At 43.0% G+C, this 24325-nt stretch overlaps 1 protein-coding gene across 13 annotated transcripts in view; it reads right to left on the bottom strand.

Moving 5' to 3' along the window:
- Positions 1 to 24325, bottom strand: part of RASAL2 (RAS protein activator like 2) — a 241206-nt gene that overhangs the window by 11160 nt on the left and 205721 nt on the right. For 11 of the 13 annotated variants that reach the window (XM_033151272.1, XM_033151267.1, XM_033151268.1 and 8 more), the window contains 8 exons: positions 22413 to 22511; positions 20860 to 21405; positions 17922 to 18066; positions 13559 to 13703; positions 10480 to 10716; positions 7757 to 7958; positions 4957 to 5150; positions 2291 to 3128 (listed from right to left, as the gene is read on the bottom strand). In XM_033151272.1, the coding sequence (XP_033007163.1) occupies positions 2291 to 3128; positions 4957 to 5150; positions 7757 to 7958; positions 10480 to 10716; positions 13559 to 13703; positions 17922 to 18066; positions 20860 to 21405; positions 22413 to 22511 (2406 nt within the window). The remainder of the gene's footprint in view (positions 1 to 2290; positions 3129 to 4956; positions 5151 to 7756; positions 7959 to 10479; positions 10717 to 13558; positions 13704 to 17921; positions 18067 to 20859; positions 21406 to 22412; positions 22512 to 24325) is intronic. The other 2 variants (XM_033151269.1, XM_033151271.1) reach the window with 1 other exon arrangement.

The raw sequence follows: 24325 nt of genomic DNA, 5'->3' as shown, positions 1-24325 counted from the left end.
TTTGGGGGAGAATTCCATGGCATAAACTGCAACTGCAAATATCTGCTGGCATTAAACGACCCCCCCCCCTTCCGCCTAGAGATACTCATTACTTCTGCAGGCACTGAACAAACTACAAATGGATTAAAATCTACAAGACTTGAAGCGGAAAAGGAAGAAACAAGAAGTGGAAATCTGAGCAGGCTAATGCTACTGGCTGTAGTGAAAGTGATGTCACGAAAGGGAAAGAGGTCTCAGGATACCCCTCAACACCATTTTTAAAGCAAGCACCACTCACTTAGACCGTGTACACACCATACATGTAAAGCACATGGCTCTCCCCCCAAGAATCCTGGGAACTGTAGTTTAACCCTCACAGAGCTACAATTTCCAGCACCCTTCACAAACTACAGTTTACAGGATTTCTTTTGCTGGGGGTGGTGAGAGTCATGTACTCAAAACACAGGGTGTCTACAGAGCCCAGGAAGTGAAAAGCAAATCCTGAAACATAAATGTGCCTGGGGAGCAGTACAAGGAGTAAGGCTAGGGAGAGTTTCTTTTAAAAGCTCTGGGCTTATGTGCTTTCCATATGTAAGCCATCCTATGACAGCACGACATCCTATGCATGATAGAAGCATCACTGACATTAAGACACTGTGCCTGAAAAACCCAACAACAAGCCTATTTTCCTCCTCCCTCTTCTGCCTTCAAGTAAGTGCTTGTTTATTTTCCAGCTATTTCCAGTAACTTACCCCCAAGGAGACAAACGCACCTCTGGAGGGTGTTATGTCAAGGCAGGGCTTTTCCCAGCAAGAACTGCATATATGCATTGGTGCGCACACAAACACACACATTCACGACGATCCCTCTAAGATCCATGAATTGGGCAAGCAATTGCTAGATTTTCAAATGGGAAATTCTTATTTTGTTGCTCTGCACTTTCTTGGCCAAAATCAACCAACTGTATCCTAATGACTAACTAACAGTCAGACATAAGTCAAAACGGCTCCACAAGGAATGCTTGGATATTTTTTTTATAGCATAAACAAGAATGCCTAGAAAATCTGACCTTGACAAAAGACATCAGTCAGTACTTTACATTTATATATTGCACTGGAACATTCAAAATACATTTTCATCAGTAATCCTTACAACCACCTTCTATCATAGCAATTATCACGCCCCACAAACCCAATTTCTGAGGGGTTTGTTTGTTTAGGAAAATAAGATTTTCTCTCAGTGGCTTGCATTTCCTTCTCTGTACAGTGGCACCTCTGGTTACGTACTTAATTTGTTCCGGAGGTCCGTTCTTAACCTGAAGCACCACTTTAGCTAATGGGACCTCCTGCTGCTGCCGCTGCACCACCAGAGCATGATTTCTGTTCTTATCCTGAAGCAAAGCTCTTAACCTGAAGCGTTATTTCTGGGTTAGCGGAGTATATAACATGAAGTGTATGTAACCTGAAGCGTATGTAACCCGAGGTACCACTATATAGATATTTCACACATGCACTTTAAATTATTGTGTGCCCATTTATATTTAAAGTGTTAGTAGTGTTTTAAGTTGTTCACTGCTTTGCACTGCAAATCGCATCCCCTGCTCTCTGTCACTGGGAGCCGACCTTTTCGTTAATCATTCCACAAGCAAGGGAAAAAATGAGGCAGTGCCCATCTTATGAGGCCATGGCACATAGGCAGTGCCACCCACGTACCTTGGAGTCACTTTCTTGGAGTCTAGCAGCTTGGCGCTGAAGAAGCAGGCCAGCATATGTCCTCCCCAGGACAGCAGGTCAGCCTGTTCCTGTCCAGGTGTGCCACAAACTACTGCTCCTGTGCCTTTCATGGTACCCAAGCTGTAGGCTGGCCACTTATGCAAACCAATCCCTGCTACTATCATGCACAACACACACACACATGTAAAGGTAAAGGTAAAGGTACCCCTGACCATTACGTCCAGTCGCGGACTGCTCTGGGGTTGCGGTGCTCATCTCGCTTTACTGGCCGAGGGAGCTGGCTTTTGTCCGACGACAGTTTCTGGGTAATGTGGCCAGCATGACTAAGCTGCTTCTGGTGAACCAGAGCAGCACACGGAAACACCGTTTACTTTCCCGTCAGAGTGGTACCTATTTATCTACTTGCACTTTACGTGCTTTCAAACTGCTAGGTGGGCAGGACCAAACAACGGGCGCTCACCCCGTTGCAGGGATTTGAACCACTGATATTCTGATCGGCAAGCCCTAGGCTCTGTGGTTTAGAATTGGAACTAGCCTCAAATTCAGAGGTACATTACCAGCACAGATTATGGTCCTACCTGCTGCGTTTGCTGCCTCTGGATGGCACGCACTTTGGGAACTGGGCTCTCCCGGGAGGACGAGGATTGTTGCCGGGACCGATTGCCGTTCTGAAGAGGCTCCGCTGCCATTGTGGCAGATGCTACGGACACACTCCCTGTGCTTCGCAGAGAAGCGCTGTGCGGAAGGGACTGGGGCGCCTTGGCTCTCGCACCCAGTCCCACTTGCTCCACTTTGCGGATCTGGGCCTGCTCAGTGCTGTTCTGGCGAGGTAACACCATGGGCACGTGCTTGTCCAGTGCTGTGCCCCGTCGGGGAAAGTCCTCACTCTGTGTGCTGCGTTTGGTGAAGTCCTCTATGCTGCTGTTGCTCGGACCACTGAGTTTAAGGTCTTCGCTATTCTGGCTCCGGGAACTGGTGACACTCAGATTCTCCAAGCTGGAGTCCATGGACACCTTTGGCATAGGCTGGGCGGGGTTGGTCATATGGTAAACAGGGTTCTTGAAGAAAAGGGCAGTCAGAGGGGCCTGCGGGTTGAGTGCTGTGTGCAGAGGCCTCCTGGCCTGAGGGGTGCTCTGTGGTGTGCTGTGGAGCTGCTTGATGTTCGCCACCTGGACGACAGAAAGCTGGCTGCCGGATAAACGTACCGGAGCATCATGCACCACGGACCCGGAATCACACTGCACAACATTGGGATCTTGGAGATCCATCAGCGATATGCTTCGGACATTGGGCATGTTAGTCTCGTCACTCTTGTCTGAGTAAGTCACACTTCGTGACGATGACTGTTGAATCAGCGACAACTTGCCTTTGAAGTACCCTTCATTTTCCTGGGGTGGCGACTTCAATTTGACCTCACTGTGAAGTTGAACAGAAACAGTACCAATGTCTAATAGGTGAGGAGAACAGAAGCTGCGCCCCACAAAAATGCAGCTCTTTTCTTAAACACAACAACAAACAAAACAAAACCCATGCATTCACTGGAACAGTATCGCCTAAGCCAGGCTCAGAAAACCACCTAAGCCATTGCTTAAAGGTAAAGGGACCCCTGACTGTTAGGTCCAGTCGTGGACGACTCTGGGGTTGTGGCGCTCATCTCGCTTTATTGGCTGAGGGAGCCGGCATGCAGCCATTGTTTAGGTTAGCATGAATGAGTTGCTGCAAGCCTCTGGCCTCATATGCTCCTCACTCTCCTACTTCTTTGTACACGGGAAGAGAACATGAAAGCCCTCAATTTCAGTTTTGACTAAAGAACAGTTTTGCATTACTTATGGCTTGTTCTAACTAAAGTTAGCTTATACAAATCAGGCTCAAACTGTGGAAATGGAAGCCTCCACTGCCCTCCTTTCCTGTGTGGTAGGCAGGGAAGGAAAGGGAGTCCACAAGCCTGAGACTTGTTTGTGATCACCTAAACCTAAAGACCTGAGCTGGCCCTAAAACACACTGAGCACAGCAATTCCTGATTGCTAGCTAACAGCTTAAGTTTAAAGTGAAACTGATAGAATGTTTCATTTTCCCAAATACCCCCTGCTTCCAGCTACAAAGGGATTGTTTTGACTGTATTTATCTCATAACTTGATAATGAACCCAATTTCGGATTCCAAAGCTAGAGCTCTACCCTCATACTGCAAGTTAAGCCCAGGAAATATCCCTGACATTCCTAAGGTGACTTGCCACCAGAATGGAAACCTTGGGCACCCACATTGTTAGACTCCACTCTTTTTGCTTTTGTTCCTGCCTACTCAAAATACCATCGCCCACAATCATGTATTAAACAGTGATGGTGGGAGAAAAGTTTTCTAACCTTACTGGTAACATAGAGAAAAGGGTAAAGTTTGTGAAGGAATAATAAACAAACCCTTGCAAACAAATCATGCCTATCCACACATATCTGACTCATTTGAAGCCTAAAAAGTGTGAGAAAAAGAACTCTCTGGCACAACTTGCCTGCTTGGTTGCTAAAAGACAGTTCTTATCTGCCACAGGCAATTGACTATTTACAACTATGCATTAAAACAAGCTTGAGAAAATGTGGAAACACACCGTTTACTCATTGCTAGGGCACAGGAACTATTATAGAACGAGAGCTAGTGTAGCACGGTCACTTTCACATCTGGGTGGGGATGATAAGACTGGCTTACCTCACAGGGCTGTAGTCAGCACTGCTGAGATAATAATGGTGAGCACTGTTAAGCAGTGTATGCATGCTAAGTGTTAATATAATCTGGGAAAACCAGTCCTTGAGGTACCAGCTTGACCAAGGTCTACTATGGGTCAAACACTTTGGTCACAAGCTGCAGCTCAGTACTAGAGTGCATCCTTCCAGCATCCATTGCTGCCACCTTCACTTAGAAAGGATATCAGATAGCAGGGCTGGGAATGTTTGACTTGGAGCTGTGCTGTGCTGCTGGTCGCAGTAGAACACAATAGGCTACATGGACCAGGGGTTTAGCATAAGGCTTCCCAGTCTATAAAATGATCACTTTAAGCCACGGATAGGAAACCTACGACTTTCCAGATGTTTTTGCGTTACGTCTTCCATCATCCCTACTTGGGAGCCATGCTGGCTAGGGAAAAGGGGAACTGGATTTCAACAAATGGAGGTCTACAGGCTCCCTCAAGACCTCGCCCCTATTTCCCTGGGCAATGTGTCTTATAACCCCAGGGATAGCTCGGTGCTGCGTACCTGTCAACAGGGTCCTCAAAGATTTTTTGCAGCCCTGAGGAGAGGCTGACGTTGGGGCTTGAGTTGTGATCTGCCAGGCGTCTCAACTGTTGCTGGATCGGCGTGGGGTTTGTTGTGGCCTTCGCAATATCTGCGAGGATGCGTGGCAAAGGTCCCAATTTTTCTACCGTTGCCTGTAGGAAGGAATTTTCACCCTGATTCGACAATAAGCACCGTGGCACCCGCCATTTGAGTATTTGTTTTGTTTTGAATGTGTTTTTTTTAAATAAAAAAAAATAAAACAATGATGAACATGGGTGGGAGAGTGGAAGTTGGAAGGAAAGAAGGTGGCATTTGTGTGTGGGTGTGGGCAGGACCACAATGCATTGTTATGGAGCAGCGGAACCACGGCGACCAGACGGATGGAGGAGACGAAACAGGGTGCGGCAGACATTGAGGAAAGAAAAGGAAATAGAAATTAAAAACTGACCCCCCAAAATAAAAAGGTCATGCTCAACAGAACAAAACTAATTGCCATTCCAACACAAAACTGTCATGCAAAGCAAACTGCATTCAAAGGGAAGGGTAGTAGAAATGGGATTGGGGGGACAACTGCAATTGCTACCAATTGAAATAGGATTCAGAAAACTAGAGAATAATTCAATTGCAAAGAAGTTTCCAGCCCTCCACCCCAAAAAGTGTACTGTGGTCGGAGAAATGCATGCTGACATACAGGGAGATTTGCATTCAGGAGGTTTGCAAGAGCGCTAAAATAATATGTGCGGAAGTGCAGTGTTTAAAGATATCCATTTAATTAGTCTTTGCCTTTAACCTCTTTATGAATTTGCTGCTTGTGATCATTAATAGGTAGAAGTCACCTGTTCTGATGTTTAGTTTAACTGGAATAGACCAGGTTAATTTTATGCACGCTCCCTGAGCATTATATCATTTATTGTAAAAAAAGGGGGGTGTTATGTACAAGCGTGAGGGTGAGGACTCCAAGTGGGTTCTGTTCTGTCTATAACAGGTAGGGCATTTTTGCCACCTGGCTGTCATAGTGGAGGCAACTGGAAGGTGTGGATGGCCTGATTCTGGGCAAAGTAAAACCTGCTTGGAAGCTGCTGTGTTGTGTGCTGGATTCAGAACCTCTCTGCACACGGGAACTACACTTCCAATGATGACAAATAACTCATAAGTGTGCAATAATATCTATAGCTTAAGAGCAAGCTGCATCTTTGTGCCAGAGCTTAGAGGCCTCTGAGTGGACTCTGGTTTGGATGTCAATTCATTTCTGTCCACAGCAGAGTCCATGAAGTCCCATCTGAAATCTATATAGAACAGTAATCCCCAAACTGCAATCTAGGGCACACTACTATGCCGGGAGACAACGGCCAGTGTGTCATGAGAAGCCGATGAAGGTTCTGATGAATCTCAAGTGCCAACTGACAGAGGAGGTTGCTGCTGTGCCTCTGTGTGAGGTACTGCTCTGAGCATGCCTCCTTCCAATTAGCTGGCCCAGGGAGCATGCTAGTCTACCGTGGTTACCTCTTCTACTACTGGAGTTAATTAACATAAGATAATTGCATTATTGCAAATGGCAGCTGTTGTGAATGGCCATTGTACTTATCTATACATTTAAAAACCAACCACTAGACTGATAGAAATATAATTAAACACTTCCTTTATTGAATCCCAAGTGGCTCCCAACTTTATGGCCTTATCCTCTTGCCTGATCATCACTACTTATTGTGAAGAAATATAACAAAAAGCAATTTAACCTGGACTACCATCCCATTTGTCCATTGTATCACTGTACTGGAAAGGAAGAGCACACCTGTCTCTAATGTTAGATTTTGGATAATTTGAATTTGCCTACTTTTTCATTAACAAATGAGACAAATGCTTTGCTTTTAAGGTGCCTCATGCACACGGGAAATAATATTAAGACATGATGTCATTCCAGTGGCCTGGGAGGAGTAACCTACCTAAGGAAAATTTGTCCAAAAATATGTAGGTTTCATGAATGCAAAATAAGGATGTATGGAGGAATGGAGAAGAGGCAGGGAACTCCACATTTTGACAAAAACACAAGATGCAAACAAAGTTCTTGTACAAAATACTTGTGTGCAGTGCCAACAGGAAATTCAATTAATAGTAATTTTTCAGTTCTTCAAAGAGTAATAACCCACCATCACGGCCGAAACAATTCCCTGACAATCTGTTCCTTCAAAGGAAAAGTCTAGCTGGAGTAGTTTAATTATATAGAATTATGGCCAGCAATATAGGGTTTAAAAACTTGCAAGAGTGATGGGCAGTAACTACTGAACACAGCTAAACCATGTAGCAATGTAGCAATGTGAACAGCATCTCTTTGTCTGCTGTGTTTTTGGTGCACTCCCTTCCCGCCAGCCATCCTCTGTAAGTTCTCAACATTAAGAATGGAGTGTTGCATCATCTAAGGTCAAACTCCAAGATTATGTTTGTGAGAGGCCAAATTTGTTTTAAAATGTAAAGACCAAACAAAGAATAGCTTAAGCTGTTCAGTCAGAATTAGTGCAGGATTAAAAAAAACAACAACGTAAACAGCTTAATAAAACTACACGAGCCTCTACAAAATTCATGCAGTTGGCTCAAGCTCCTTATTGACTGTTCTCACCATCTCAAACCTTTAGCCATGTGTGGAATAAAGGCTGGTCAATTACTTTTCTTTATTTTAAAGTTAACTTCTTATGAAGTATTGGATCCTAAAGAGGAATGATTATTGTAACCAGGAGACTATCAGGGATCCAGCCAGCCCTTCCCAACCTCCAGCATAGATTACCTTGTCTAGCTGACATACAACTTCCCACAGCAAGGAATGCAAGACAGCGATCTCCCGTCCCAAATCTATGAAGCCTTCAAATCCTGGAGTGCCGGAGATGGTGTCCGCATTAGAAATTTCTATCAGGAAGCGTTTCATGCCACCCCACTCATGCTCGAGAAAGTCATTCATAAATGTAATATATTCTTCTTTGTTCCCAAATCTTGATTTTCATAAGGAGGAAAGAGAGAAAGAGATAGAGAGAGAATTAACTTCTTTTTCTGGGGATGGATGGAACAGTTTCAAGGGAACCTGTGAGGTCTCAAGGGATTCCCTTAACTTATTAAAGGACTGTAATTACCACTTTTTCTCTGACTAAACCACAGGTTCAATATCAATACTCCTTTTAGTTATGGCTGCTGACAATAATTCAGTTTAGAAAAAGTTGAAGACAGCATGAGAAAGTCAGTGTTACATGTGGTAACGCTGGTTTCTCTTCAGATCGTCCCTGTGGTATGTATGCTTCTTTAGTTGTGTCCTGCTATTATCTCTGGCCAAGCAGGCTTTATAGGCTTCAAAAAATGATTGGAGATTATATTTGGAGAAACTACATAATGAGCAGGCAAGCGACCTTCAGCCACCCAGAGTGGCTGGGGAAACCCAGCCAGATGGGCAGGGTATAAATAATTTGTTGTTGTTGTTGTTGTTGTTGTTGTTGTTGTTGTTGTTGTTGTTGTTGTTGTTGTTGTCAAACTCTCTATAAGTTACTGCATCTGAGTACTTTTGCTCCCTTTCAATCTGTATGTGTGGAATTTCAGAGCCAAAGCTTTGACATTAACTTGAAGAGTTGTTTGTTTGTTTGTTTGTTTAATGCAGATGGCATCAGCTGGGATCAAAGCAAGTAAGGAAAGTCCTCTTTGGAGTTAATGGGAGATTCCCCCACAATGCAAATTTTATTTATTTATTTATTTATTTATTTATTTATTTAAATTGATAATACTGTTTGACTGTGAAAAAAACCCTCAAAGAGGTTTGAAAAATATCATCTTCAAAAGTGGCCCTTTCCATCTGGCCTAGGAGGCGAGGCCCACACACACCCAGCCCTACTGAAGAGGCTTCTCATGAGGCCAGAGGAACATCGCCCAACTATTGCTTTATTGATTTACTGATTTAATATGTGGGATAGTCCTTAGGACCATAGCAAGCAAAGAAAAGGTTAGATCTCCTTTGCTGCTCTGAATGTATTAATAATCAGACAGCCTCAGGGAATACAATTTGCATTTAAAACAAAAATAAAAGGGGGGAAACACTTGAGATGCAGAGACACATTTAACATCAGATATAGCTGTGGGCCTTCAGAAAGATCTGCATGTTAAAAATCCACCTCAGAACTCAATGAAGCTGAAATAGGTAGGTTTTAAGTTAATTATATTCTCATTGATGCCAGGGAAATCAAAGTAGTATTTTGTTTATCTGTTAATAGATACAAAATGTGGTAGTTTGATACTCCTGAAAAACTTCATAGAAGCGAGTTAAGGTGTATTTCTGCTACATAAGGAAGTTGCTTCCTAGAAAACTACTACTTATACGTCCTGTGTGGGACTCTGACTTTTCCCTGCCCAGCCCCATGGAGCTACTAGCATCAGTGCATGGAAACCATACTGGGAAACAGGAAACTGCAATGCCATTTGAGGCAGTTCTGTGTGCTTTCCCCATCGCATTTTTTTTTCCTGCTGAGTTGTGTTAAGACTGACCTTTTAAAACAAGCTAAATATCAGCTATAACAATGTGTGGGGTGCATGCAGCGGGTGGGGGGGGAGGCATTGAAGTTAGCCCTATGGTGATGTTTTGTGTACTACAATGGGACACACTGCACATCTCTGCAGGGACCTGTCAGTGGTGCCAGACTAATCGATGTGTGTGTTGCCCTTAGGGGAGTGCCATCTCCAATTACTGGCGGGGGGCGGGAGTAAAGCAGTAAAGCAATCAAGGGCACATTGGGGTAGAAGCTGATTTAGTTTTGTGACACCAACATCTAGGGCAAGACTGGGGATGAGTCATCAGTAAACTGTAACCCAGAATGCAACCAAACTATTTTGTCGTAGCAAAAGTAACAGGGCTAGTGAGATTCTTCTATCTGTAGATCCCTATCCCAGGTCCCAATGACCACTTTTTTGTAGCATAAAGGTAAAGGGACCCCTGACCATTAGGTCCAGTCGCGGACTCCTCTGGGGTTGCGGTGCTCATCTCGCTTTACTGGCCGAGGGAGCCGGCATACAGCTTCTGGGTCATGTGGCAAGCATGGCTAAGCCGCTTCTGCCGAACCAGAGCAGCGCACGGAAATGCCGTTTACCTTCCTGCTGGAGCGGTACCTATTTATCTACTTGCACTTTGACGTGCTTTCAAACTGCTAGGTGGGCAGGAGCTGGGACTGAGGAACAGGAGCTCACCCCGTCGCGGGGATTCGAACCGCCAACCTCCTGATCGGCAAGCCCTAGGCTCTGTGGTTTAACCCACAGCGCCACCTCCGTTGCATAGCAAGCTGGAATTGGGAAGTGTGTCCTTCAAGCCGGTACAATTTCAAGTATGTTATTTTGATAAGAAAACAGATTCCCATATACTTTGATAGAGCTAAGGCAAGTCAGCAGCTGTCGCCATCAGAGCATTCATAAGTAATGACACAACCCACAATGACAAGAGCTTGATGTCCCCTAGTTGCTCTTTTTTGCTCTAATATCACTTACCTTGTGAAATTTGCCAGATTTTGGATAACCTTTGCAATCAGCGTGAGTGTCCGAGAGGTCTGGTCATCAGGGTACTCTTGCATGAGGTTGAAGAGGCTTGGCGACATGATGGCTGGGCACAGGAAACGGAGGAAAAGCGAGGCACTGATCAAACGTTCACTGATATCTTGCTTCCCCCTGTTGAGGCACTGCTGCTTCCATGATGCAAACACCTCCTTCAGCTCCCGAGGAAAGACACTGGAAATGAATGAAACAGCACAAGGACATTAAGTATGCAAGCTGAACCAGCAAAGCCCTGGGAGGAAAAATAGGAGAAGGTGCCACTGGGCTTGGAACAGGGTCATTCAGTAAGAGGAAGGAGAGGGGCGCTGCCAGAAATGCAAGGTCAGATGAAGACATTTGCCTATCTAATTTCATCATTCAGTGCTCTCCCATCATTTAGGGAGGAGGGCCACGCAAACCAGCCAACTCTCACCTTGTGAGGCGATGTGTGTATGACATGCTAATTTGCATGATCTACAAACATACTTACGGTATGACATACTTATTGGGAGAGATCCTGTCCTAGAGTGTAAAATTCTGACAAATGAAGCACCACCAGCCCTTGTGACATTATGGGCTGCTATTCCATATGAAGGAAATGCCGGTTAAGTTTTTAAGCTATAGCTTTCACATTGTTATGCCGTTCATTGTAATTAAAGCACAAATTTAGGCTGGATCTCCCCTTAGGAGGTTCTTCCCAGCTTACAGCCCATTTCTGAGCATGCTTTGATTTACTAGGAGGAAGAGCAACACAAAGACATGCCTCCCCAACATGTTGGGGAGTCATGACACACCTAGAACAAACTAAATTTTCTTAATTCCTTCAGCACTGTGGAGAATACAATGTGCTTTACAACTTCTACATAATTTATCCTCCACAAATAGGAAGCTGCTTTATGCATGGCACAGTCAGGCAAGCTATGGAGCATGTGGGCTCCCAGAGGTGGACATGTAGTCACTTTGCCCTTCTCTGTACTTGTCCATCGCTTTCAATGGGTCTACTCTGAGTATAACTAGTGCTGGCTATTTCCCCAAATCTCAGATCCACAAAGTTTCTTCCCTTCCACAATGTTTCTAGGAGATTAAGAATTTCATTCAGAATTAGCTTGAATGTCTGGGGCTAAAAGTGAGTCTCTTCCAGCTCTGCTTATCCTTGTTCCAGCAGGGAACCGTGTTTAGAAGAATTGTGTGGATAATTTCCTTGCTGAATTCAGCAAGGCTATCTGTTTCTGACTTGTCCAGTGATAAAACCAGGACAGTTAAAATTTTAAAACTTATTAAACATTTTTTCTTTGGTAATACCCTTAAGTAGCATCTATAAATATATAAAGACAATGAAGAAAAAACAAAACTAAATAACAGAAAACAGATGCTTTATGTTCTAAATAGAGGAACAAAGAGAAACTAAAGATACAGTTTATCTATCAAGAAGAAATATTTCCCCTTCTAACTTGCATAAGCGCAGGACACTGATTTCCAATTTTCTGTTAACCAGAGCAAAAAACAACAACCAAAGATTGTTTTCCTGGTTATGAATGGTTTGGTTTTTTATTTGGGGAGATTCAGATATCATTTTCCTTGTATTAGGGAGGCTAAAAGATATTTGACTGAAGCTGACCTCAACTGTGTCCCCCACGGTGCTTTATTTTATCTTTTAGAAACTGCCATTCACTCTGAGAGAAGGTAAAGACAGTTTCCTTGGGGAAACTGTTGGGGTGGGTGGTAAATGCACCCCATGACCTCAGGCCTGTTACTTGAAGCAGGGAGGCTCCCCACCCGACAGTATTCTTGCCAGTTCATGTCTATTTAGTCTCTCATTAAGTCCTATGAAACAAATACCGCCTAGAACTTGTTGGGAAATTCATTCCCTGTGTGCAGTCATGGGTTTATTGTTTATCACATAACTGGGTATGTGTTTTCATTCCACAGAGTGGGAAGTGACAGAAGACAGGGTGTTTGTCTTACAGTGTTCCCTGAAGTGGGACTTTTGTCTTTTGTTCTCTCTCTTTGCTGTCTGATGCTAGAGAGAGAGGGAGCCATGTTGAAGAGCTCTGTGTGTATTATATGTAATAAAGTAGGTTAGCCAACATGCTGAGTTGCTGTGCTCTGTCACGCAAGCTGGGCAAACTCTGTGGATGCCTAAGAGTGTGTTGATGTCTTCCCACATCAGTCGCAGTGATGTTCGGGCTGAGGAAGGCTAAGAAGCTCCCGAACGATCGCCCACGACACTTGTGAGTAGGGCCGTTTCCTGACAGAACTATGGGCAGTGCTGGGGTGGGGTGGGGTGGGGGCAGCCCCTCTCCCAATAGGGAGCTCAATCCTCACTTGGCCCCTCACATTGCTGGACTCCTGTCCTTAACATATACTGCTATTTTTCTTTCAGATATCTTAACATGTGGGGCACAGGTTGCTCACCTAGAAATATACTTTGCCCCTTTTGTGCCCCCCACAGATTTCTTTTTTGTCTGGTGTTGCAACAGGCTAAAGCCATATTTTGATCGGCATAGTTCTGCCTTAGTTTTTGTTTGTTTGGTTTTTGTTTTTGTTGTTAAACCAGAGTGTGACAAAGACAGATATGGCCTCTATATGTATTTGATTGGCTAGCCTTGTTAGAACCTTAGTGGAACAGTAGCTGCTGAATTATCCCTTCTGGTATTCTTCCTTTGAACTGCCAAAGATCCATAGCAGTCAGCTCAGCTTTAAGGAAGCTCACTTTACCCATCACAAACCTATCAAAAATCCAGCTGCATGGTCACAGTTCCACTTGACCTCTAAAGCTAATTCAATAATTCATCTCAATTAGGTTGCCTTGTGCTGATAAATGACACCAGGAAGAACCCAATGAAGTCCCTCCCTGATAAGCTCAATTCACTTCAATGGGACAAGCAGTTCCTGGTTGACTGTGTCTGTGGAGTCCTTTTTGCTTACTCCGCTCACAGCACGCAATTCCTGGTGAAAGGCAGGCTGTGTTTACTTCCCTTAAGGTGAACAACCCCAATAGGCAAATCACCATCGGAGAAGCACTCCCTGAACTCACCAGTAGGAGTTGATGATCTTGCAGAAGGCTAGCTCGCAACACATTTTAAGATTGGCCTGGTGATCGGCTAGCTCGCTTGGTGAACTTTTGCTGGGATCCACTTCACAGTTCTCATCCGACTCATACAATGCCTTGACAAATTCACCTAGTAGTTGGGTGGCAAGACACAGCAAATCAGGAAACCGTCTTATTGAAATGTTACCTACAAAATTTCTGCTGATAGTTCCACAGATGATGACACCACACATTCCTCCACCCTGATTTGAAGCATAAGGTTGACCAAAGTGTGTCAAATCACTGATGTTTGGCCAAATTCCACAAAGGATGCAGAAACTTCATTCCTCTTCCCGGATTCATAATGAAGCCAACATTCTCCCTGAAGGTGGGGTACAGAAACCTCTTTGTCCCCTCCAGCAATCAGCTTATCTTCTAAAGAATGATATTAAACTAACCTTATGTCACATGACCCAGACACATATTAGTAGTGATCGGAATATTATTTATCCCCTTTGGAATTAAAGCCATGCCACTTACGTCTGTCAACTGCTTTGGCTTATGGGTTTTGCCAAAAAACCTAAACATTCCTTTGCTGCCCTTTAATTTCAGTGGTGCATAATTTGATTCTCTCATTACAGAAAAGGATAAACAATGATTAAGTCAGCATTCACCTTGCCCTTCCTGTATAATAACTTCACTTATTTAAACTGGGTCAAACAGCTTAAGTCACTCTGCCCTCACTATATCTGTGATTTTTGCAACCAGCCCATTAATTTTAAGGATGAATAGTGAAAATGGACATTGACTTTCAGGAATGAAGCTAGCAGAAGCAAGAGGGCAAGGCCAGTAGTTTCTTGTTATGACTCAGTGACAACTGTAATGTTGTAGGACTTGGTTAGTGCGCAAGGTTAGCTCTGGGCACTGATTATCCTACCAAAAATTGGGATCACTCTCTTTATCACATTCCGTTCTCTGCTGCTCCTTGGAGCATGGCAGTAACTGTGGAGATCCAATGGGAGTTGTGGCAGCACATTCTCTCTGCTCTGTCAGTTACAAAAATCTTCTGGGAGTCCTAAAAACTTAAGCAAGTTTCTGGACCTCACTGTTGCACAGAAAATTCGAGTACGTCTTGCAGTTTCTACTGAACGGAAGGTCAGAGGGCATACATGGAGATTTTGGTAACAAGAAAATGGCTTCTTCTCTCCATACAGATTATCTCAACTGCCTTTAATCATACACTGATTCTCTCTTTTATTTAAGATCCAAGGCTACTGCTACACAGCTTCACAAAATACGAAGTGAAAACTGCATATTCTGCAGAACACACAAGTTGCACTTTGAGCGAAGTAAACATTTGAACATTTAATCTCAAGGATATGTATTTCAGATTTTTAGTGAATTCTAAATTCTTTGCTTTGAGAGTTCAAAAGAAAAGGGAGGCTACTGCTACATCAGACACATCTGAGCCCTAGGCAGCAATCCCTAATTCCTCACTGGGCCCCTTTTATGTTGATGTTCCCCAGCTTTCTATCTAGACCCAGTCCCATCTCTGTAAACTGAACCCACCCATTACGTTATTTTAGAGAGGCTAAGACTTCTTCAGGGTGGTTTTCCTGAGAGCTGAAAGCAGCTTTGGAAACCAGAAACAGTGCAAGCAGCTACTGAAAAACACCCCCCATGGGCCCAATGTTGTTTTCATCTGCAATTCTCTACACAGGTATCCTTGAACTGGGTAAAAACAACAACCCTGAACTATTTTTTGAAATACAAGCAAACACATTTTGAGCAGCCAAGAGAAATGAACGTTTACGTGCTCAACAGAGCACATTGCCACCAGCAGCTGAAATTGGGTAACTAAAGAAACAGGGGGACATTCTGAGAGCATGAAATAGAGCAATTGGGAGCATTGCTGGAATAACTGCTAACAGAAAGATCCAGTTAACGTTCAAAACAAGCATTCAAGGAAAACACAGGTGATTCAACACAGCAGATAATGAACTATGGTAAAGGAGAAATGGAAAAAGACACATGGCACAATAGGTTCCCCCCTCAGCTCTCCCCAAGCCTCAATATGTTGCAGTACTTATTCAATTTGTTAATAGGCTGACATACCCCGTATGTGAGGTCTCTGCTTGGAATCGACATTTGGAAAGCTTCAGGGTAGTGGGTATATTTGCATACCATAGCATCTATGGAGTGCACATTTTGGGATTAAATGGAGAATGTTATAGTCAGGTGTTTTGTGAGAGGTGTTGGAGACCAGACAAGGAAACAGGCCTGTTTGCAGAGGAAGAGGAAACTGGGGAACGTGGCATGCGAAGTGCCTGACAGTGGCACGATTTACCACCAGTCAATTCTCTGAAGCAAGGGTGCCAACTTTAATAAAATATTGGGGGGGGGCAGGTAGGTCCCACGCCACATAATCGATCACATGATGTGGCACACGAACACCATTTGAATGCCAATGTCTATCAACTTTGGGGGGCCTGGCCCTCTCAAATATTTTATTGGGGGGCAAAGGGACCTTGGCCCCTAGGAGTTGACTCCTAAGCTCTAAAGATTCAACTCTACACCAGCCTATGTTCTGTGTGTTTAGCCCATCTTGCTGATACATTTCTCTGTGACAATGAGGGGTGTAAACTGTGTATGTGTGTGTTTATAGAGGAAACAAAATATTCTCAGGACTCGGGAGTCCACATTAGATAAGCCTATCTTCCATAGAACGATTACTGTCAATCTGTTTCCAAGAGCTCCTTTCAGACTGGACTAGCTTCAAGGAAGCTGTCAGCCTGACTTAGGATACCATTGATATTATTATACCACCAGCAATGTGACTTTAATACTCTGACTTTAATACCTCACTTTCTTTAATGGCCTTATAATAGGCTTGTTAAAAAAGGCCATGAGTGCAAACATGCTTTTCTCCCTGTGAAAACATAGTGATCCACATAACAATTTATAGTGTAAAGACGCCTAAAACTAACATAGTGCTATCCCATATATGTTTATTCAAAAATAACTCCCATCACATGTCAGTGGAAACAGGATGGCAGCCTTATAGATTTATTTTAAATAGTCAAGATAAATCAGGTGCTCTTAAAACACAAACTTTAATCAAACTTATTATACTGTGAGATCTAAGTGAAAAAAAAAAGGACTCTAGAAAGAATTACAATGGAAGCAGTCTTGGCTTTTGGAAAAGACAAGCTGCAGAATCCTAATTAGCATTTTTTGATTGCTGATGTCTATGATTTAAAATCTTATCTCTCCCAGTGGTATTGTGAATCGCATATTAAAAACTGCTAATTTTAAAATAAATTCATATAATTACTAGACATTAAAGACTTATAGCCAAAGAATGCAATCCAGCAGGAATCTATTTTACGCAATCTCCATTTGAATGAATGGGAGCTGGATGAGAGCGCTATTTGCTCTTTCACAGTTGCCAATCCAGCACTACCAAGCAACGGGTTTGGTGCAGGAGAGATTCCCATGCCTCTAAAACCTGCATTGAAACGAATTACAGATTTTTAATTTGCTTGGAAATTCATTATTACCACAATGAGAAACATACACAGTAAGAACAGTTGGTAACTGGAAAATTATGAAAAGACTTAAAAATGTGTACATAGGAGAAAACAGGGATGAACTTACTTGGAATTTTGTTTAATGAATAGTTTTCTGTGCAGTTTCATAATGGGGACCTTTACATACGTAGTTGCCCAGTGTGGAACTGCACAGGGGCAATGAAGTTTAATTGTCTGCCTAATTTCAGCAAATGTCCAATATGTCTGGATCCTTAAAAGTTTGATCTGGATCCAAGAGTTGTAATTCCCTCCTACCCCAAATTCACTCTGAAGAGTATGAAACATTCCCCAGGTCAGGCATTCTGGATTGCTTCTAAGGTGTGGTTTTAACAACTTGGGAGTTATTTCATTGTGTGTCTTCCCACACTGTTTTGGTAGTATCAGATACCTCATGCCACATGGGTGGAGCTGTTGTCCTAGTTTTGTAAGAAGGCAAATGTGGGAAGGGAACCGCACTGTGGCTCCCATTCACTAGAGGAGTCTGATGTTACTGAAGCAGCACTGTGAGAACACTGGCATTCCCATGCCACAGAAATCAACATCAGAAAGTTTCCTAATACAGGTACACTAAGGGAGATGATAACCAGATGCAAGCATGCACACACACACACACACACACAGAGAGAGAGAGAGAGAGAGAGAGAGAGAGAGAGAGAGTGAGTCAGCACTAACAACCAGATTTGAACCAAATAGAAACATTTTAACCCACAGAATGAACAAAGACCCTATTTCTGCAAAAGCAAGTCAGAACAAGAATGAAGAAGCTGTTTTTCCTTTACCGAGAGCATCTTGCAGATACTTCTGTCCCACTAGCTTGAGGTATTCTTCAATGGCTTTAGTGGCAAGTGTATTCTCCCTGAAGATCAACACATCATGCTCCCCACAACGATCGACTTCGGACATCACCAAGTCAGTCAAGAAGTCCTGAAGGAGAAACGGTTGGACAACAGAAAGGTGTTTTAACCCAAGGTACATTGTGCAGCAGAGACGGGTAGGATGGACTAGATAAGAAGGATAAGAGAATTGCTATTTGCAATGGGGAAAGACAGAGAAGTGGGGCCTAATTAGGCGAATAGGTTGGAGGTTCCCCACCAGAGGTTCATAAAATGCCGGTGTGTTGAGCCTGCAAAGTTTGTCAGAAATGTAAGTACCACTGAGGAATATGGAGGAGGAGAGATGCCTCCCATCCTGTGCCTTCTGTAAACGGCCACACTGGAAAATGGTTGCCAGGTTCAGGTGAAAAGCCAAGGCAATGGGTAAGAGAGTATTCCAAGGTTTCTAAAGCTTAAGCAACTAGGCCAGAGCACAACTGTGACATGTCACTCGCTGCTCCCTGAAGGCCAAAATAATACTCAGATATTGGTTTATCAAGCTCTCTCCTCTCCTCCCCCCTCCCCCTCCCCCTCCCCTCTTCTCTTCTCTTCTCTTCTCTTCTCTCTCTCCCCCCTTCTACTTATTTAAATGCATATCCTGCCTTTAATTCATCTTGGAATACAAAGCTTTGCATATGGAATACTCAGGCAGTCTCCCATCCAGGCCCTGGCCTGGTTTACACGTCACAATAAACCAGAGTTAAACACCAGTGAGGAGACTGTGAGTGTGCAGCACACAAAACTACTTTAAGGCTCCCAGATGTTCCTTTCATTCCTCTCCTCCTCATGCCATGCCAGCCTGGCATGCTGCGATATGTGAACACAAGCTCATGGTTTGCTGCTTCTATCCAAACAAACCACAAGCAGTATTATTTTCATTAAAATAACTTATGCACTGCCTTTCATTTCAAGAGGAAATGCTCAGTTTCTAGACAAACAAGCCACAAGCCTGGGTTCAGACATCACAACAAGCGATACTCTGGCTTGTATCCTGGTAGTACAGCAGGAGGAGGATTAGGGGAGGAATAGTGTGCACCAGCAATTGCTCATTCACATTAAACTACAGGGTTGTTTTTTTAAATAAAAAATATTGTTTAATGTGACATGCAAACCAGGCAATTAACTAGTCTCAGACCTGCTTAGCTTCAGCAAGCTTGCAACAACCGTGCATCTTCAAGACCATGTCCTAGGGAACGGGAATCATCATGATTATGCTGTAAAAGTCTTGACTTTTCTGGGAGCTTAACATGCCAGTTATCTCAAAGAAAGCATCGATTAGCCTTCAGGATTAGATCTATACATCTCCCTGGGTCTGGGGAGACATATTTGCTTGTAACATCTTGTCAGAGCCCAACAATAATGCAAAGGAGGCCTCTTAAACATGCCGTAAAAACGAGTCACCTCTGACTGGGAGGGAATGCTGCAGTTTGGCCTAAGATTTAATGCAAAACTTATTTTCAATTGCTAAATTTATTCAAGGATGTCACTTTATACTAGGGAGCTTAATATAATTTTGGTAACTTTAGTAATATGAACAAAAATTTACTTTGCTTTATCCAAGTTATTAACAATTATTGGTGCTCAGTGGAATGCACAGAGAGGAATCGCACTTTTAAATTAAATCATAAAATCCTCATATGTTCTTTCTCTTCTTAAACTTGGATCTTTAAAATTTGAATTCTAATGATTCTGTAGTGTAACAATGTTAAAGTCAGAGCAACAATATGCTGATACAGTGGTACCTCGGGTTACATACGCTTCAGATTAAGAACTCCGCTAACCCAGAAATAACGCTTCAGGTTAAGAACTTTGCTTCAGGATAAGAACAGAAATCATGCTCTGGTGGTGCAGCAGCAGCGGGAGGTCCCATTAGCTAAAGTGGTGCTTCAGGTTAAGAACATTTCCAGGTTAAGAACGGAACTCCGGAACAAATTAAGTACTTGACCAGAGGTACCACTGTATATCCAGTGTACAGTTTGTACCAAAGAAATCTGAGGTCACTTTTCTTCATTACTTTGGGGAAATATTATGGAAGCAATGATAGCTATGAATCATGGTGGTTCAGCAAATAGTTCCTGTAACTCTCACAATAATTGGTCAGACAGAAGAAAAATGAGTTTGACTGATAGAATACTCAAATAGTAAAGACTGGGTGTACAGGAGGAATTCAGTGCTTCACTATGTTGAATGTTCCATCAGCACAAGGGTTTCAGCTTTCCAGACGTAATGACCCCACCTCCTCTTCCTATGTGCTGCTCTGTGGGTACTCCCGAGCCAAATTCAGGGGGTGCAGGGGGGAAGGAGTAGGGGAAGTCCCATTGCATAAGCAGACGTCCTTGCACAGAGCTTTTATTGACAGGAGGGATTAGGTGACTCCTGCACGATGTTTCTGGTGCCTGGTATGGGAAAAGTGTGTAATACAGCAACTTCACTGAAGGAAGGAGGGATATAAAGTACAAAACACACATTTTTAATGTCAGTGTGTTTAGGTTATTTTTAAAGCGGTAGATGTCTTTGTATATTGACCCTCTCTTCTTAAAACAAAACTTTTGCAGCACAATCCAGCATGTGTCTACTCAGAAGTCAGACTTCTTGAGTTCAATAGGCTTTATTCCCAGGTAAGTATGTATAGTAACCACAGCCTTAATTATTCTTTAAAACACTGACCACTGTCTTTGCGTTATGCTCCGTTTCAAGACATCTGTAGGTAGAGACAAATTTTGCTTTCAGGATCATAACAACAAAGAATCAGTTTAATTACTTGGCAGAACCCAATCTGCCACCATTTTTCAATAGCACTAAAAATCAGGAGTGACACAGGGGCAAGAGCTTTGCATGTTCTTACCTTGGCTCTGCCAGTGCTCTGAAGAATGTGCACTAAAGCACAGGCCATCTCCTCTTTGTTCCGGACGCTGATGACTGGCTCCAGAACAGAGCATAACATTGTGTAGTTGTTGGTCACAAATTCAGCAAATTCTTTGTATTGCTCCATGGGGAGGATGGTAATAGTCTGGTAACGGCACTTTATCCGTATGGAGGGACCTGTCTTCCCTTTATTAGGCGTGGGAGTGCTGATGGCATACCACTTCTCCACGAATTGCCGACCAGTCACAGCAGCTATGGGGATGTTCACCAGACCCACATAGTTGTTCTTGTCCTTTTTCTTTTTAACATCTTTATAGATGTGGGTTGTGATGCTGTGGGCAGGTGGAAGGCCAGAGAATTCAAAGTGCTCTCCCCAGAAGATATTATCGTTCTTCATTTTGCTGGTGGTGCGGGCAAATAAGATATCGTCCACGCACAACTCACAAAAGTACCTCTTCTTGGGGGGCAGGTCTTTTGCCTCGATGATCCAAAGGCGGAGCACGTTTTCGGCTCGTCGGCAGTTGTCCTGGGAAGAAAAGGGCTTATTTAGTTTACCTGAGGCCAGCCTCATTGCAAGGGTCAAATGCCTAATGTGTGGACGACGCCTTGTTCTATGCTGCTCTTAACTTTTATTATCATTGGTTTTTATATTTAAATGCTGCAAAGGAGAGAAACTGTCCTCAAGTTTGCATAAAACACTAAACACATATAAGATAAAACAATTAATCAACCATGCTCTGGGCTACAATGGCAATCAGCCAGCCGGCATGGCAAATGGTCAGGGTGTTTGTAGCCTTTTATCACTCTAGGGAGGGTACAGTACTAGAAACACCTCCAAAGAAAAAACAGGGGGGGAGCCCTCCGGAAGAACCCACTATGAATAATTTTATGGGAGAAGATGCTTTTTTGTGTTCTGGACTCAAGCTGTTTGGGACTTAATAAAGCATAATTGGGAGCTTGAACTTTTATCCAAGAGAAACTGGTAGCACTGCAGCTCAAGAAGAAATTTGACAGAAACAAATATGGTCATTTATCTCACAAGCCCTAGCTGGAAGTCAGATTTAAATGGATCTCTATAGTGGATAGTACCATTATTCGTGTTGTAAAAGAGGGATTGGAAAGAAGGACCAGCAATCTAGCAACCGAGGACAGATTCTGTCAGTGGATACACTCTATTTTTAATGCAAACACCAAAATTCAAATTCTTAGCCTCTGTCTGTTGGCCACTTTGCTAAAGAAAGAGCTCACAGGCACTTTTTCAATAAGACAAACCATGACAAGTCTCCTGGAAAACAGAACCATTAATGAGGGCGACAGAAGACCATGTGTATCTATTAGACCTTTGTGCAAAGTGGAGTCGAGTATCATTTTGTGTTATTGAAGAGTTTTCCTCTGGGGCATTGATGGCATTGTTGCCACCAACCTAATTAAATGGGTGTGCTTGTTTGGGGAAGAATGGGATAGATATATCACTTGGCCCAGAAAGAAATTACTCCGGATACATGAAATCATTGGATTTCCCTTATATGGTACCTTGTTTGGTTGGATTGCCCTCCGTAGGTTTTCCATCCACTTGTCTCTTTCTCCTGCTGAGGAACAGCTGAAGCATTTACTGCCACTGGAATAAGTTACCTAAAACAATTTAAAAAATAAAATAAAGCCAGCTAGCTCATAATTGCAACTTATGTAAAATAAGGAAGGGCATGAAAATCTTGAATATCCTACAACAAACAATTCTAGAATACTTGCCAATACTAAATTAAGAAAGCAGAGGAAGCGTGCACATGTAGAAACACGCATGTATGCACATACAGAAATGTACTCATTATTTAATTCGTCTTCACATATTAAGTTTTCAGAAAAATTGGATTTGAAATGTGGGGGGGGGATCAAAGGAGTGCATGGAGATCAGGAAGGAGCAGGGTTCACACCTGAAATATGGTAAAATGGGTACAGTCTCTCCCCCCACATCCAATTCTCCAAAAGAGAAACAACTAGAAACATGCTTTCAAAAAACAAACAAACACAGAATGCTGATATCCCCAGGTTGCCAAGTTTTGCACTAGACATCTGATTGGATTATTAAATTATTAAATGACAAGGAAGCAACTAAATGACAGAAAATAAAGTTAAAATAGGGTTAAAACAACACAAAGAAAGCAACAGAAAAGAAAAGAAACAACTTGGAAAGGGAAACAGAAAAGCTTGGGGTTGGATTACCTGTTCTGCTCAAATATGTTACACAAAACTGCAAGTTTGTTACTTGAGTACTGTTCCCTCCATGATGTAGGTTCTTTTTTTGTAATTTCAAGAATTTGTTTTTATGCATTGGATGATATTTTACTACATCAGGTGCCAATATCACTTTGTGTAAAAAGTTGTTAAATAAAATAAAGTTAAAAGTAAAAATGGCCAAACAATTATTTTAGACCATGGCGGTTTCCTTATCGAGTAATAGGGGAGCAACTTTTATGATCCTAGTTGCTCTGAAATTAATTTGAAGTACAGTACCATACTAAAGGAGCAAAGCAAAGTGCCCATGCTAACTGAACTGCCAAACAAGTAGAGACGTCTGAAGGATTGTTTGCTCTTTCTGCAAGAATTACTTCACTCAGCAGACAAACCCAGGCTTCTCAGAGGTATTTACATTAAATCAAAGCCTGAAGCAAACTAAAACATGTTCCCCTCTAATGAAATACCAATACAAAGTATGTTGTAATGATTCTTGAGAGTTTGCTCCAACAAAACAAAGTTGCCAGGACAACCAGAAAGAGAAGCAAGAACAGACCAACGTTTGTGCACAAGTTTTTACATTACATTATCTTAATTTATGTCTATGGGACTGCACATGCACACACTTGCACACAGAAGGCTAACAATATGCCAGTATATAATGTATGGAATCATTTTGCCTGACAAAGAGTATCATTATGTTACAACACGTGCAAAGATTGTTAGCAGACGATGTTATGCCAGGTTAATACTGTACTGTACTTCTAAATCCATTCATTGCAACTCAGAGAAACACAACACTATGGCACCTCCTTGGGACTTCTCAATAGCTCATGGGTGCTTGAAATAATGCTGGCTCTCTCTTTAAAGGTAACATACATTATGCCCTGGAATAGTAAAAGGTAAAGGGACCCCTGACCATTAGGTCCAGTCGCGGACGACTCTGGGGTTGCGGTGCTCATCTTGCTTTACTAGCAGAGGGAGCCGGCGTACAGCTTCTGGGTCATGTGGCCAGCATGACTAAGCCGCTTCTGGCAAACCAGAGCAGCGCATGGAAACACAGTTTACCTTCCCGCTGGAGGTACTTGCACTTTGACATGCTTTCGAATTGCTAGGTTGGCAGGAGCTACCTGCAGTAATTTACAGAATTACTGAATCGCTAAAGGATCAAGCAGGAACGGGGCTGCGGTGGGGAAAGCCAAATTCCCTAGCTT

Source organism: Lacerta agilis, chromosome 6, assembly GCF_009819535.1.
Source record: "Lacerta agilis isolate rLacAgi1 chromosome 6, rLacAgi1.pri, whole genome shotgun sequence".
NCBI lineage: Eukaryota > Metazoa > Chordata > Lepidosauria > Squamata > Lacertidae > Lacerta > Lacerta agilis.
The sequence above is the reverse complement of the archived record's forward strand: the minus strand, read 5'-3'. Positions and strand labels throughout refer to the sequence as shown.